Source organism: Empidonax traillii, unplaced genomic scaffold (genome assembly GCF_003031625.1).
Source record: "Empidonax traillii isolate 1590-97213 ecotype Southwest subspecies unplaced genomic scaffold, ASM303162v1 scaffold157:size2224338, whole genome shotgun sequence".
In the NCBI taxonomy this organism is placed as follows: Eukaryota; Metazoa; Chordata; class Aves; order Passeriformes; family Tyrannidae; genus Empidonax; species Empidonax traillii.
This window is the reverse complement of record NW_020955350.1, coordinates 1,623,701-1,637,785: the sequence shown is the minus strand read 5'-3', so window position 1 is coordinate 1,637,785 and position 14,085 is coordinate 1,623,701. Positions and strand designations below refer to the sequence as shown.

At 42.3% G+C, this 14,085-nt stretch overlaps 1 protein-coding gene and 1 long non-coding RNA gene across 2 annotated transcripts in view; both read right to left on the bottom strand.

The window, feature by feature from the left end:
• The window catches only part of LOC114058003, a 15,148-nt gene extending 7,300 nt beyond the window's left edge, over positions 1-7,848 (bottom strand). The window contains exons 1-2 of the long non-coding RNA XR_003571355.1: positions 5,336-7,848; positions 412-415 (exon numbers count right to left, since the gene is read on the bottom strand). This is a non-coding gene — a long non-coding RNA (uncharacterized LOC114058003). The remainder of the gene's footprint in view (positions 1-411; positions 416-5,335) is intronic.
• Positions 7,849-10,031: 2,183 nt separating this feature from the next.
• The window catches only part of SAMD12 (sterile alpha motif domain containing 12), a 171,954-nt gene continuing 167,900 nt past the window's right edge, over positions 10,032-14,085 (bottom strand). Inside the window, exon 5 of the mRNA XM_027884932.1 lies at positions 10,032-13,215. Within this exon, the coding sequence (XP_027740733.1) occupies positions 13,193-13,215 (23 nt within the window). The 3' untranslated portion in view covers positions 10,032-13,192. The remainder of the gene's footprint in view (positions 13,216-14,085) is intronic.

Sequence of the window (14,085 nt, the reverse complement as noted above, 5' to 3'; positions counted from 1 at the left end):
ACAGCCTCTTCCTGTGCTCTCAAAACTTCCTGCTTGAAGCACATCCATCCCTCCTGAACCCCCTTGTTTTTAAGGGTTGTTTCCCAGGGTATGCTCTGGACTAGACTTCTGAATAGGTCAAAATCTGTTGCAGTTTCTCAGCTGGCATCTGAATGTACTTACTTAAATGAGTCTGGATTTACAGCTACAGAAGAGCAGGTTTTTACCTTGAAGAGGTAGAAAAAGAAAAGCTGAATTCACAGAATATGCCAAGTTTGAAGGGACCCAGAAGGATCATCGAGTCCAGTTCCTGCACAGGACCATCCCCAAGCATCACATCATATGCCCAAGAGTATTGTCCAAATGCTTCTTTGAACTCTGTCAGGCTTGGTGCTGTGACCACTTCCCTGGGGAGCCTGTTCAGTGCCCAACCACCCTCTGGGTGAAGAACCTCTTTCTAATATCTAACCTAAACCCCCCCGACACAACTTCAGGCCATTCTCTTGGGTTCTGTCATGTGTCACCACAGAGAAGAGATCAGAGCCTGTTCCCCATTCTGTACAAATGACCCGGGTTACACAAAAATTCTGGTATCCACCTTTCCTTTTCTTTTTTCTCCAAATATGTCTTTTTGGCTTTTTATTATTTTGTCTTTTTTAAAGAGACTGAACTGCTAATGATTAATGACTCAAACATTTGACCACCTGCTGTTAGAGCCTGGACTTTGGGTGCTGAAGGCTCAATCAGCAACTGCGCTTTGCTAACAATGTGCAGAGTGGCCACCCAGGTGCTGAGGGCGTGCACACCTGCCACCTATGGCTACAAGCTGGGTGTTGGAACAAGATAAGGAGAGAGGCAAATCCTGTCCTTACACAAATGACTCACCTGTGATGACTCCCCTCCAGGGAAGAACAGGTACAACTCACACACATGGCCTGAAGATATTCATCTCTGCTGATGGACCATAATGGATCCACCTGTGCAGATGTAACAGGCAGATACAACACCTTAGAAGACATCTTCAGTCCTGAAATGTGCCGTGATCCAGTATTAAATCATCCAGTGCAGAACTCCCCACCTGAAGGGATGTCCTGGGGGCATTCCCACCAAGCCTAAGCCACACTTGAACTTCACCAACGCTTGGACTTCACCAACACCGCTTCACATGGGGTGTTCTTTGGGCACCCCACAGGATTTCCTTACCAGACGGGGCTTCCACCACCACCTCAATGGATCTGGACTGGGACCAACCCTGTTGACAGGACTTGCAACCACCACTTTGACCAACAAACACTGAAATTGCACCAACCAAGTCTCAAATCCAGGGGGTTTCGTGGGTCCCTCCAGTGGCCGGGAGGGGCCACAGCCCTACTCCGACTGCCCATACCAACACTGAAGCCTCACTCCAGTGCCATGCAGGTGTCTGCTGGTACCTAATCCTGCCAGCACTGACTCTCCAACAGCTCCTGCCAGGTCTTCCAGGCATGGGGACACGAACCATGTGATAAGGGGGCCATCTTGTCTCTGTCCTGTGGCCACGTGTGTTTTCTCCTGGAGGAAAAGGCCAGATGCCATCTCGATTTGGTCTGGTGGGTGGGGCTTCTCATCGGCTGGTTTAACCCAGTTTTATTAGTATTGTTATCAGCATTCTTCTTGGTAAAGAGTTATTTTTTCACTTACCTCTGGGCATATTTGGTCTCCCTCTCTGTATTGGAGAAACTAGGGTCATTAAATCCGAGGGAGGAGACTTCTGTCTGATGGCTCCGCCCCTCCAAATTGTCTCAAACTGAGACAGTGGGGCATCCAGGGTTGCCCCATCACCGGTGCAGAATCCGGCACTTTCTCCTGTGGAACTTGAAATGTAATGATAATTAACAGAGGTAACTCTTTGCTTCCCATTCAAGTCTTACCTGTAGGAAAATTGAACGGAGAGATTTTGGTAAACAACAGGTCTGTCCTCCTGCCCTCCCCCAGAGTCAGCACTGCTGAGTGATGCTGGTCAAAGCTTTTCTCCACCTCTTTAAGTAGTTGCTGCTGCTTCAGTATCCCTCTTCCTAGAAAGCTTATTCTAGAGTACAGCGTGCATCCTTCTTGCTGCCATTTCAGTCTCTCACTCCAACACTGATGTGGAGATGAGGTTAATCCCCATGCTTCCCTAAAACAAACCTGTAGCAATCTGTCCTCTGCTTTATCCCCTAAGGCCAGTGCCCTGGTGCCATTTATTTTAAGAAAACTCTTTTATTTGGCAGCGTGTTTTTGACGTGCAGTAATTCAGTGTATTTCCCATGTGATAATAATAACAGTAGAAGGCAAGAAATCATGTCAGGTGCAGAAAAGCAAGAAGGCAATGACAAGGCAGTGGCATGAATGAGACGAAGGAGTGCACAAAAGAGGAAGAGACCTCAGACAAACCGACACTGGGATGATACGATACCTCACCCGTGAAAGTGTCACGCCGTGCACTGAGACTCTGACAGATCAGTGCCTGGGTGCAGTGAGAGGGGAATGTCAGATAAGCATGAGCTGCGGATGGCATCTTCTTGTCTCCCAAATAAGGTGTCTCTTTTGCACCAAGATGCCTGGTCTGCTCAAATCAATCCAACTTGCAACACAATCTTCTTGGAAGACTTACAGCTCCTCTGTTGAGTTTCAAGGTTTAACAGTGACAGGTAAATGTAGTCCCAGTTTTACAGATAAGGAGGTGGGACTTGATGAGACAATGCGAGGGAACTTGTTCTTCCACACAAAACAGATCAGTGGTGGGACTGTGAACATCACTTGTGTTTCTACGTTTGTGCTTCATTCACTGAGATTTGTAATGCAAAACCTATGCAAGCACACATGGAAACTCCTCCACATCCTCAGTAACTTTTTTCTCTGTCTCCAGGGAGGAATATTGCATCTGATTTAGGTGGCATATTATTTATAATAGAAATAATCTTAGTGTGCAGCACACAGAGGTGTAATAATAACGTGGTGCCACTGTAACCCCTACGGAGACCCCGATGGTGAAAAGGGTATGTGACATAGCAACTTCTTCTTTTCTTGCATGATGGTTCTGATTTTCTTCAGCCTGAGAAGTAACATGCACAGATCAAAACCAGAGTTTTCCCTGCTAACATATTCTTCTCGCTTACAAAGTTTATGGAGTAGAAAGCTTTTAAAGGTATAAACAGAATTTAGTAAATTGCAGCCCCATCACAATAAAAAACATGATTTATGATTTTTTTAGAAGACAATTTATCTTGACTTTGTCAGTTATAGCTCACACTATATAATTTTGTTTTATTATTTTGTATTAAGCCCAGTATTTTGTGTTTGACCAAAACACGTCATCAGTCTCTGCCTTACAAATGCAAAAGCATTCAGAATTATGTCTGAAAAGAAAAAAAACCACATATACGGAGAGCATAATATCACTCTGGAATTGCAGCACTTCAGCATTTTGCCAAAAACTACCTAATCCACTGACTTTTAAATCACTCACATGCCATAAATGCTAAGGATGAATGGGGGCAGGTGGGATGGAAGTGAAATGCCTCAGACCATGAACAGTCTAGTACCTGCTCCTTTGGCAATTTGGTCCCCTTAGAGGATGCTTCACTGCTGACAAGGGCATTCCCTGAGTCTCAAGAAATAAAGGCAGTGAAGGAGGATTCTTCCTCACCCTGTGCAGTGTCTGCTTGCCATTACACTGCACTCAATCCAGGGTAAATCAGGCAAGATCAGTAGAGCTGGTCTGGATTTACACCCAAATCATGCCCAGCAGAGCAGAACCCTTTGATTGCTTTACACCCTATGTAACATGTCATGTGCTGCATTTAGGCAGCACCTGCAGCCCATACTACAAACCACTGCACAGACCCAAGGACTGCAGTGGGGGAAGGAGATTTGAAGGTGGGCAAAAAGCTCTGCCCACCTTCAGGCTCTGGAAACCACTCACATGAGACTGGTTGGACCATCAGGTGAGAGTTTTTGCTGGCAAAAACCTCTGATTTTTTTCCCCTTCTGTTTGTGAACTGGATCAATCCCTGACCTTGTTGAAATCAAACAAAATACTTTTACTGTATAATAAAAATTCCATGTTTTAATACATTGCCATGCACAAATGAAGTCAAACAATGCAGAGTACAAAATTGTCAAATATACAAAATGATAAAGCAGATACCCAAAGCTTCCAGAGATTCTGCCCCAAGATACCAAAAACTTTGATATTGATTTTAGTTTTATTGTTTAAAAGAATTCCTCCCTCCCACCCGGGTTTTATTTTTTGTTGCTTTTGAAGACAGAAGGAATTAAAGACTAAATATAAAAACTGTAAGGTGGAATTAACAGCGATGGCTACATCATATACGAAAAATTAGATTGCATGATAATTTCTGTTTTGGGAAAAAAGCACTTCTGTGCAGGTGAACACCTTGGATGCCTGGGGAAACGCAGAGTGCATAAAACAAAAAGGCACACTTTTGTTTCATGCCACCTCATTTGGCTCCATCATTAAAAAGTTCAGTCATAGATGTACAGGGAATAAGAGTGTGTCACTTCTTAAGCATTAGAGTGCTGGCATCTTCCTGGATTATCGACCAAGTTAACATTAAAAGGAGATCACTGGCTTAGAATATTTCCTTAGTTAATGTAAACCAGAACAGACTCCAAAGGCAGCAGGACCAGGCACAACTTGCTGGCTTCAGGAGACTGTTTTGACCAGACAGCATGACCACGGGCTTGCAGTCACCCTTCTGCATCCAGCTGTCCTGGATCAGGTGACCAGGTCTCCCAGGACCTTGATCCCAGCATCTCTTGCTCCCTGCAGCTCATGTCCATCAGCAGCAGCTGATGCACCAGCACAGCCTGGCATCTGATTCTGTCCACGGGCTGCTCATTAGAGGGAAACCTTTGGAGACAACTCAGGTGTGGCTGCAATTCCAGCTGTCAGTTACTGCTTTTTTCAGGGTCACATTCAAACAACCTTAAATTCAACTCTCCACAACAGAGTACCCCAAATTTAGAGCCCCCTTTTGTGGTTTACAATGTGCCCAGCCAGGCAGGCACTCCTCCCATCTTACCCCGACTTGTGAAAAAGAAATAGTAATTGTGGGGTAGGTCCGGACAGCTGCAAAGCTGAAAGCAAAGCCCAGCACATCCCAAAGCACGGCCCTGATGCTTTCAGATTCTGCAATAACTCTGAGAAATTTAAAAATACGCTTCTTTAGCCTTGACAAGCAGCCCAGCAGCTCAGTGCAAGGCATGCAGCCTCTTTGTGGAAATGCTGGTCATTCCCATTGCCGGAGCATTGTCCAGTTCTGCCAGGCAATGTCTCCTGCAATGGCTGCAAGAGAGCAGGATGGAACGGGACAGGTTGCACTTGCAGGTTAGCCCTGCATGGCCCCATTCCTCCCCTCCGTCAGCAGTGTTGGAGTCAGGGCACAAGGCTGAGTTTGGGTCTCATGCTGAGGTGCTTTGCATAGGCTGGAAGTTCCTGTCCCTCTGTGTCTTCACTACTGTCACCTAATCTCTTTTCTACCTTTCTCAAAAGAAGCACCGAGAAGGAGCCTCTTGAATACAAGGGATGCAGAAGAAGTGCTGAGAGGACTCCCAATATTTCTTTACCAAAGTCTGGTTCAGTAAGGAAAACCTCTGTTTAGATGTAAAACCTTGCTCTCAATATTGAAACAAAAAGTCAACCAACCAGTCAAATCCCCTAAGCATCTGATGGGACAAATTGTGGATTTTTTTCCTCCCCTGCACAGTTTCTTATTGCTTACAAGCTGTTTTGCTGCAATACCAATCTCCCTGCTTTAAAAAAAAACCAAAACCTGTTGTTTTGCTATTTAATTTAGTGACTTATGATACCAACTAAATAAATTCAAGGCAAGTAACTTAATAGAAAGGATGTGATCAGAGATGTAACAGAAGCTACAGAGGATTTTTTCTTCTGAAAAACTATTTAGATATATTTGGAATTAGTATCAGAAAGGAGATTTTCATCTCATTCTCAGACTAAGCCTGGTTGTGTTATAATAATGCTGGCAATTCCACTCATGTGCAAGTTCAGCTTCTTCCCTGCCCAGCTGGATCCCAGACATGCCAGTTATGGAACGCTCCCCTCCAGAGCTGCAGTGTGAGGACACTCATAAGCCATCACAAACCAAAGCCAGTGACTCTTCAGAATTTATTTGAAAGGCAGCAAGCATGTACCAATGTTCTTCAAACAACAAATCTAGCCCAAACTCATTTTCTTAGGATTTCACACTGGATTAGAGCAAGAATCCCCAAAGATCTTTATCTTCTTAGCTATGGCCGTAGCTAGCTCATTCTTGTTTTAGCTTCTTGATGTTGATTCAATACCAATCTGCAGTAAGTATTGCTTTTAGAGTTTCTCTTGTTTGTGTGAACTGTTGACTTTTCAGACTGCACATCCCTGTTTATGCCATTCCCCACCGATTGGTGAAGAACTTGGAAGATGCTCCAGAGGTTCTCACTTGTACCTATTGACAGCGATTTTGTGAAACCTGAATCAGACACTGAGTAGTCCAGTGCTTATTTCTGAAGTACAACATTGAAACCAGCTGATGGTAACAGGGCCCAATCTTGCAAAAACCCATTGCTGGGAGCAGCTGTCATTACTCTGGGTAATCCCACTGATGTCATTTCACTTCCAGGGCTTTATTAACCAGCTCCAATGGGGCTCGTCATGAGAGCAGAACAGTTTGCTGTGTTTGAAGCAAGGAACTTGTGTACCATGCTCAGCTGCACAGAGATACAATCGCCCTCTCAATCAGCACTGCAGCTTCTCTGCCAGTTGTTGAAGGCAGGAAAATCTGTTTCTTGCCAGCAAGATCCTACCTCCTTAAGAGGCAAACCCACAGATGTTATTGCTTGCTCAGACTACACATCCACATGGCCCCATCATTTGCATGCAGCATTTTGTCCCAGGTTGCTATTAATGAAAGTCAACAGACTTTCTCAGTGTGTCCAAGGGTTCTGTTGTCCTTTCTTGTCCAGTTCTCTTCCTTTAATTATGTGCAGCAGAACCTTAAAACTGTGAGCAGACCTACTGATGCTCATATCAAACCTTAACAAGTACAGCTTTTCATAAAAGCTGTTTAAATTAGGACCATTTTGTAGAAAAAAAAACCAAAACCAAACACAAAACCCCAAAACCTGATATAGTTGCCCTGCCTTCTTGTAATATTGGAAACTTCAAGGTATTTTTAATTCAGAAATTACATCTGATGATCTAGTCTAATCCTTGCATAACACATGCCTAATGACTTCATCCAGTAATTGCTGCATCGAGCCTGGATTTCAGTTTGAGGTAGAGCTTATTGACTTAGAAAAATATTCTGCATACATTTAAAGACTTTATGTGATGGAGAACATGCCAGGTAACTAAGTAAGTTGTCTCCACGGGTAATTATCCTCCCTGTTGAGTACTTGCACTTAATTTCTAGCCTGAAATCAGTTTCCAACCAGTAAAGCACATCATTCCCTTTTCTTCTAAACAGAAGAGGTACCTGCCCTCAGACAGCACTTCCCTGCCCAGGTAGAAGATTGTGTTTGCAGACGGAGATCAAGTCACCTCTTCAAATTGCCTCTGATAAATTAATAGCTTGAGCTTCATTAGTCTGACACTATAATAAGACCTGTTTTCCTGCCCTTGAATGACACTGGGAGCTATTGAAAATAATCTTTCCAAGTTGTCAATACCCTTTCTGAAAGACTGACAGTTACCAAATGAACTGGAATAGCATCACTATTGCCAGGTCCTACATCCCAGCTGGCAAGAGCATCTCTGGAGCTGATGTTGAATGGATTACTTACTGCACCTTTGCAGCCACTGTGTTATTCCAGATGCAGTCCCCATGCTTCTAAGCAGGACTTTCTGCCATGTCTCCCAGATTTCTGACTTTTCTGTCCTCTGGGTTACTCTCCACCCCTAACTTGCTCATATTATTATTTACTGCATCTCTGTTTTTGTCACCTCTGGCTGTTGCCAACAGTAATTTTCTCTTTCCCTGGGACGTATATTGAAAGTAAAGCTTACCTTGGGAGGACCTCATCAGAAATAGTCTAACTGAGGATAATTTCATATTTACTGCATTTTTTTGTGTGATCTAGCCTGTAATCAGTTTTAATCCACTTAATATGGGTGATATTGATTTTGCATTGTGCTATTTTTGTTCTCTATCAGAATCAAATGCTCTATAGGAGGCTAAGTATAGTATGCCAGCAGAGCTTCTTTTCTCAACAAGACTTTGATACCACAAAAAATGATAGCAAATTATTTGGCATGATACAATTCTACAAAAATAATCTGGAGGGTTTTATCAAGTATTAATTGCTTTAATGATTATGTTATACCAACTTTTCTATGATTTTGCCTAAGACTGATAGGAAGCTAATGAGCCTATAGTTTTCTGGATCAAACCTCTCATTCTTTTGAATTATTGTGGTTTTGGTGTCATTTGAAGCTTCTTTTATGCTTTCTGGTTCTGAAGAGTCCTAGTCAAGTTTTCCTTCACTTTTGGATTCAGCTAATGATTCTACAAATTTAAAATTATGTTTGGATAGTTGCTGCTTAATATTACCCGTAATTACTGATGGAGTAGGAGGAATTACATTTTCATAGGCAATTCAACTCCCTCCTTCTATTGCTTTCAAATACAAAACAAGACTATTTGTTGCGTTTTCAATGTACTGTGAACAATCACTGTGCTGGGCCTGTCTAACATCAGACTTAGCTTTGCTATGACAGTATTTATTAGGATATATGTAAAGCCTTTGGTCTAACCAGCCCTAACCTATTTGCCACTGACTTCCCATACTTTTTTTGGCTTCCTTCATTAAGCATCTACTTTTCTTACTTGCTGATTTATCCTCATGAGCCTGCCTAATCACCCATACATTATGTTGGTGGCTTTTTCTGCACTCCAGATTACTCTCCTGAATTTTACTATAGGAGGTTGCAGGTAATGCTGGTAATAATTTCCCCTCACCCATCAATTTTAATTATACCAAAGGACCTTCTCTTTTTAAATTAAAATCTCATTGACCACAGCCTATATATATCAGGGTCAATTGCAGCACAGTCCTGCAGCGGGGCTGTTCAAGGAGACTCTGATGGCAGAGATGGCAACTATTAAAGGGGACCAATGTGAAAGATTCAGGGTTTTACTTTGCTTTACTTTGAATAACACAGATTTTGTGGTCTTGTGGCTGCTGGAGGGAGGTTCATTTTGGCAATGACAAAAAACCCCACCCCAGTCCTGGATCCATGGCTGGCACTGATAGACACATCTGTGGAGACACGCACGGAGTAGCACCAATATAAGTCCACTGGGACCTGGCCTTGGGTCTTTGGAAAGTGAAGGGTAAAACCAAACCAGAATTGTATAATTTTTAATGGTTTAATTTCCTCAATAATGTTACATCTGTTGTTGAGTGACAACACTTACCCTTAAAGAACAGACAGGAGGGATGAACTCACTGGTAGAGCATTGCCACACATCTGGGCAAGCAAAACCAAAGAGCTTGTGGAGCTTTTTCAAACTCCCCTCCTTGAAGGCTGCATTTCCCTTAACAGAATAAATGGTGGGTGTTCAGGCACAGAAAGCCACACAGATGAGAAAAAAAACACAAGGATCAAAACAGTGCAAAGGATGCCTTCAGCTGCAGCATGCTTTCTGGAGTGAGCAATTCCTTCAGGTTTCTGGTGGAGAACTTCTCATGGTTTAAACCACTTGGAAAGGCTGCACTTCTGTCAGGGATTCTTAGTGGGGTCTGATGCTGCACCCTTTCTGGACACAGAAAATCCCAGGCGAGTGTGGTGCCAGGGAGAAGAGGAGGCTGCAGGTCTGCACAGGGGAACAGTGTCCTGATGGCAGCACCGCCTTGTCTCGGAGATAATAACTAGTGATCAATGTAACAGCAGCACTGGCCTTTGCGAATTTATCTATCTCCACAGGGCTGATAATGGCTGCTTGATGAAAATAGCATTAGTCTCCCACTCTTTCACACCGAACTAATGGCTCTGAACATATTTAAATTGACTTCCTTTGCCGGAATAACTTATTTGCTCCCTTTCATGTTGACTTGGTCTTTGGCACTCTCGACATAAATGATTTATTGACCAGAGATAAAGCATTCTTTCCCCTGAACTGTTTCTATGACCCAGGCAAAAGCGGATATGTCTGCTATTAATAAGGTGTTCAGCATAAAAAATGCAATAGACTTGATTGTCTGCACTCAAAAGCCTTTCCGAGAACACAGTACCTGCCCCCATTCATAACAACAAAAATCTCTCCCACGTGTTTATTTATATTAAAAACTTTTCAGAAGAATATGCTGGGATCCAAATAGTTGTTCAGGAGATGTAGAACAATTCCATAAATATCCCTGAGGAAGCATGGCCTACTTTGGGAGAATAACAGTGATTAAAAAAATCCAAACACAATGAATAGTTAAATACAAGCCAAAAAGTACAGTTATTTCCTTATGGCTCTGGCAGACAGTTACACACATGAGAAGTGTCACGGGGCTCGGGGGAACTATGCTTGCAGTTGTCCACATGCATAGGCTGGCTGCAGGATGGAGACCTACACCAGCTTCAAAGATTTGTCCGATAGGCACCTACAGCAGACTTCTCACCGAGTCTGGCTACTCAAGGATCTGGACTTGATTTTCACATTTCTCAGGGCCTATAACACTGCTTTTCTAGGTCACCATAGCTAAAATCCTGGGAAGCTTTTAAAACAAACTGTTTTAACAGGAGAAGTGCACACATCTAAATTCATGCCCATATACTGGAAGATGTTCAAAACTAACATTGATACAAAAAAAGCTTCTAGTGGCTCTCTGCCTAACGCAACTTCTTCTCATACACCCTTTTAAGATAACACTCTTTGATAAACTTTTCTTTTATCATTCAAATTATTCTGGATTTTTTAACTGGGTAGTAAAATAAGAGAATTCCTACTGTAGAAGTAAAGCATTCTCCTTTTAATATAACATATCAATCAAAGTACTTTATTTTTTAATTGCTGTACCAACATGAAATTGATGTCAGTTGCCAGAATGCATTTTTAAAACCTGTAGCAGAAAGAGCTGTAAAATTTGCTGAAGCTTACAGTGGACCTGTGCCATGTGCATGACTGGCTCTATTGGTATCAGATTCCAACCTGCAACCCTACGAAAAGCTCTAAAAAGTGCAAATGTTGCTGTTGGCAAAGATTCTCATGTCTTAAGAAAAATTTTTACACCAATTAATTTAAAATTAGGGACCAGGATTTTCAGAAGGAGATTGTAGAAGTTTACTGCTTTGTAATTCTTGGGAGCTCCATTTGAGAACCCGTGGAAAGACCCAAACCATTAGAAATCACTAATGCCTTCTGAATATCCTGGTCATCAGTAAAAATAATTTTCTTTTGGACTGAATACTGTAGAAGTATCCAACATGCTGAATCTGAGATGGGTGGAGAGCTGAAACCTAAGCCCATAACCATCTGAAAAAAATTAAACCCTGAAGATAATTATCTGTTTGTTGTACGGGCACCCACAGTGGTTGACCTTCCATTCTCTAGCAATGAACTGCACAACAGTTTTAAAGAATTATAACACAGGAGCTTCCTCTAGAAAGTTGCCTCTGATTTACTCGAGCTGCACCCTCTCTCCATCACTGCATCTTCACACCAGTATTGTGTCTCACCTAGTTTGGAATAAATGCTAACAGCAACTGTATTGTACCTGTCTGTCAGGCTGGAGAGAGTGACAGTCTTTAAATACACAAAAAAAGCTACCTTTGATTTCAAAGAAAGAAGGAACAAATAAGTAAGCCCCCTCAGTATGTTGATGGCATCAGTTCATTATAAAGAGTGTTTCAAGAAGGTCCTGATGTGAGGGACAGACATTAATTCCACTGAGTCCCCATTGAAGAAACAGTACCACAGCCAGCTGTGATACAACCAGTGATGAGGCCAGCCATTCAGAGACTGAACAAAAAACAATGTTCAGATTGAATGCAACAGTCTTGAGCCTGCTACAGTATATTGAAAGGCTTATTGGAACCATTTGCTTATTCCCAGTTCCTACCAAAATACTGTTTTGGATAGAAAGTGGAAAAAGTTAATGAAGAAGTCTGCCCTCTCCAAAGGGAGTGTCTTGCTCCTCAGAAGTATAATCTTACACTTTACCTTTTTCAGAGAGTTTGGTTTGGACTATGATTCCCCAGCCCTGCCCAAAACATAAATGGTGGCCAGCATAAAGAACCTGAATTCTTCCAGTTTATTCTGGTTTTACTGTAGACCAAACCCAGGGTCACACACACTTCTGAGAAAGGCTCTCTCCCTTGCCTCTCCCTCTCTGAGTAAGAAAACACACTGGCACACTAGAAATGAGAACCTTTGATATTTGGTGGATGAGAGGGAGAGCAGACACAGTGTCCTACAGCTCAACCTACCCTGTTCTTGGCTACCTCTGTGACAGCTGTTCTCTAAGTCTTGACAAAAGAAGTCACATCTCTGCCACGTGCAAATCTATCTACACAATCTAATGTGAATTGGTGAAGGGATGATAGTAGTGGGCTTCAGTTTGGATGCAGTCTCAGCACAAATACTGAAACATATCCTCAGTATTTTAAAAAAAGACCATTATATATATATATATGGACTGTGCTAGTTCTGTGAGGAAAGCACATATGAAGTGCTGATATTGTTTAACAGAATACCATTAGACTGCAAAACTAACACATACAAGACGTTTACATTCCTATCAGGGTGTAATATTGTGAACATATCCACTGAGATTGGAGAATTGCTGTAAGTTTTTCCTAAAACATCATGCCATCTGCATACATAATAAAAGAATCCAGTAGTTGCCATGCTAAAACAGGACTTCTAGTGGAGGGCATAGACAGTCCCCTAAAGGGAACTCAAAAGTTATGCACAGTGATGAAAACTGGAAGAAATTTTCCAGCTAAAGGTCTATAAATGATCATTTTCAACAAATTAGCACTGGATATTTTGCACCACGTTTTTACTCCACAGCAAACCAGGTCTTCCCAGAATGCATCATCTGAGTCTGCTGATTTTACTTCAAGTTTGTCTTCAATCCTCCATGGTCATTTTCTGGCAGCGCCATTTATTGTGGTTTTTCATGAAGGAAAGTTCACTTTCATATCAAGTGGCAGGACAGCAGCTTTAGAGGCTGGAAATGTTTATGGAGAGCTCTCTGCTGGGGCTGTAAGAAACAAAACAGGAATTCAAAACCAGACAGTGAGTATAGAACATTATCATGTATTTCACCTGAAACTAAAAAAGTTAGGTTTGAGCTCAGTAAATGTACTCCTAGAATATATATTGTGACTCTAGTACTTTTTTTAATCAACTTTACTCACCAACCAAAAAACTCAGTGCTTAATCAATTTCTTAGATAAATATAAAGTGCAGACCAGCAATCATTTGCATGATTTAACAAATCCTACTTGAATTTTATTGCCTCATATGAAAGCACTGCTTACTTTTCCTGTAGTCTTGAGTCCCAGAGAGCAGGCTCTTCTGTTTGGTTGGATTTGCATTAACTACTGAAGGCTTGATAGCCAAATGCTGGAAAGGCTCTGCCAAATGCCCAAGTAGGATTTAATATTCCCTGACCATTTCTGCTGGCCAGGATGGTGAGAATTTGCCATCGGTGCATACAAGATGTGAAAACAGCTCACCCACATCCTTTCTCCCTTCAGAACCCGTAAGATAAAGAGGGGGATTGCAGAGAGTTTCTTTTTTCCCTGCTAAAAGCAGTTCAGTAAGTTCAATGTTGGTGGCTGCTATTCTGTGCCTGAAAGTCATCGTAAAGGTGTAACACAATCACACCACAAAGGAAGAGAATGTGCAGGTTACCCATAATTTCTCCTCCCCTTCACCCAAACTTTTCTTTGAGAAGCACAGCAAAATGACAAGAGGCAATGGACACAGGATGCAACAAAACGGTTTCCGGTCAGATGCAAGAAAAAAAAGCTTTCCTAGTAAGGGTGGTTAAATTTTGGAACAAGTTACCTGACCAGGCTGTGGGACCTCCACCTATGCAGATATTTGCAACTCAACAAATGAGGCT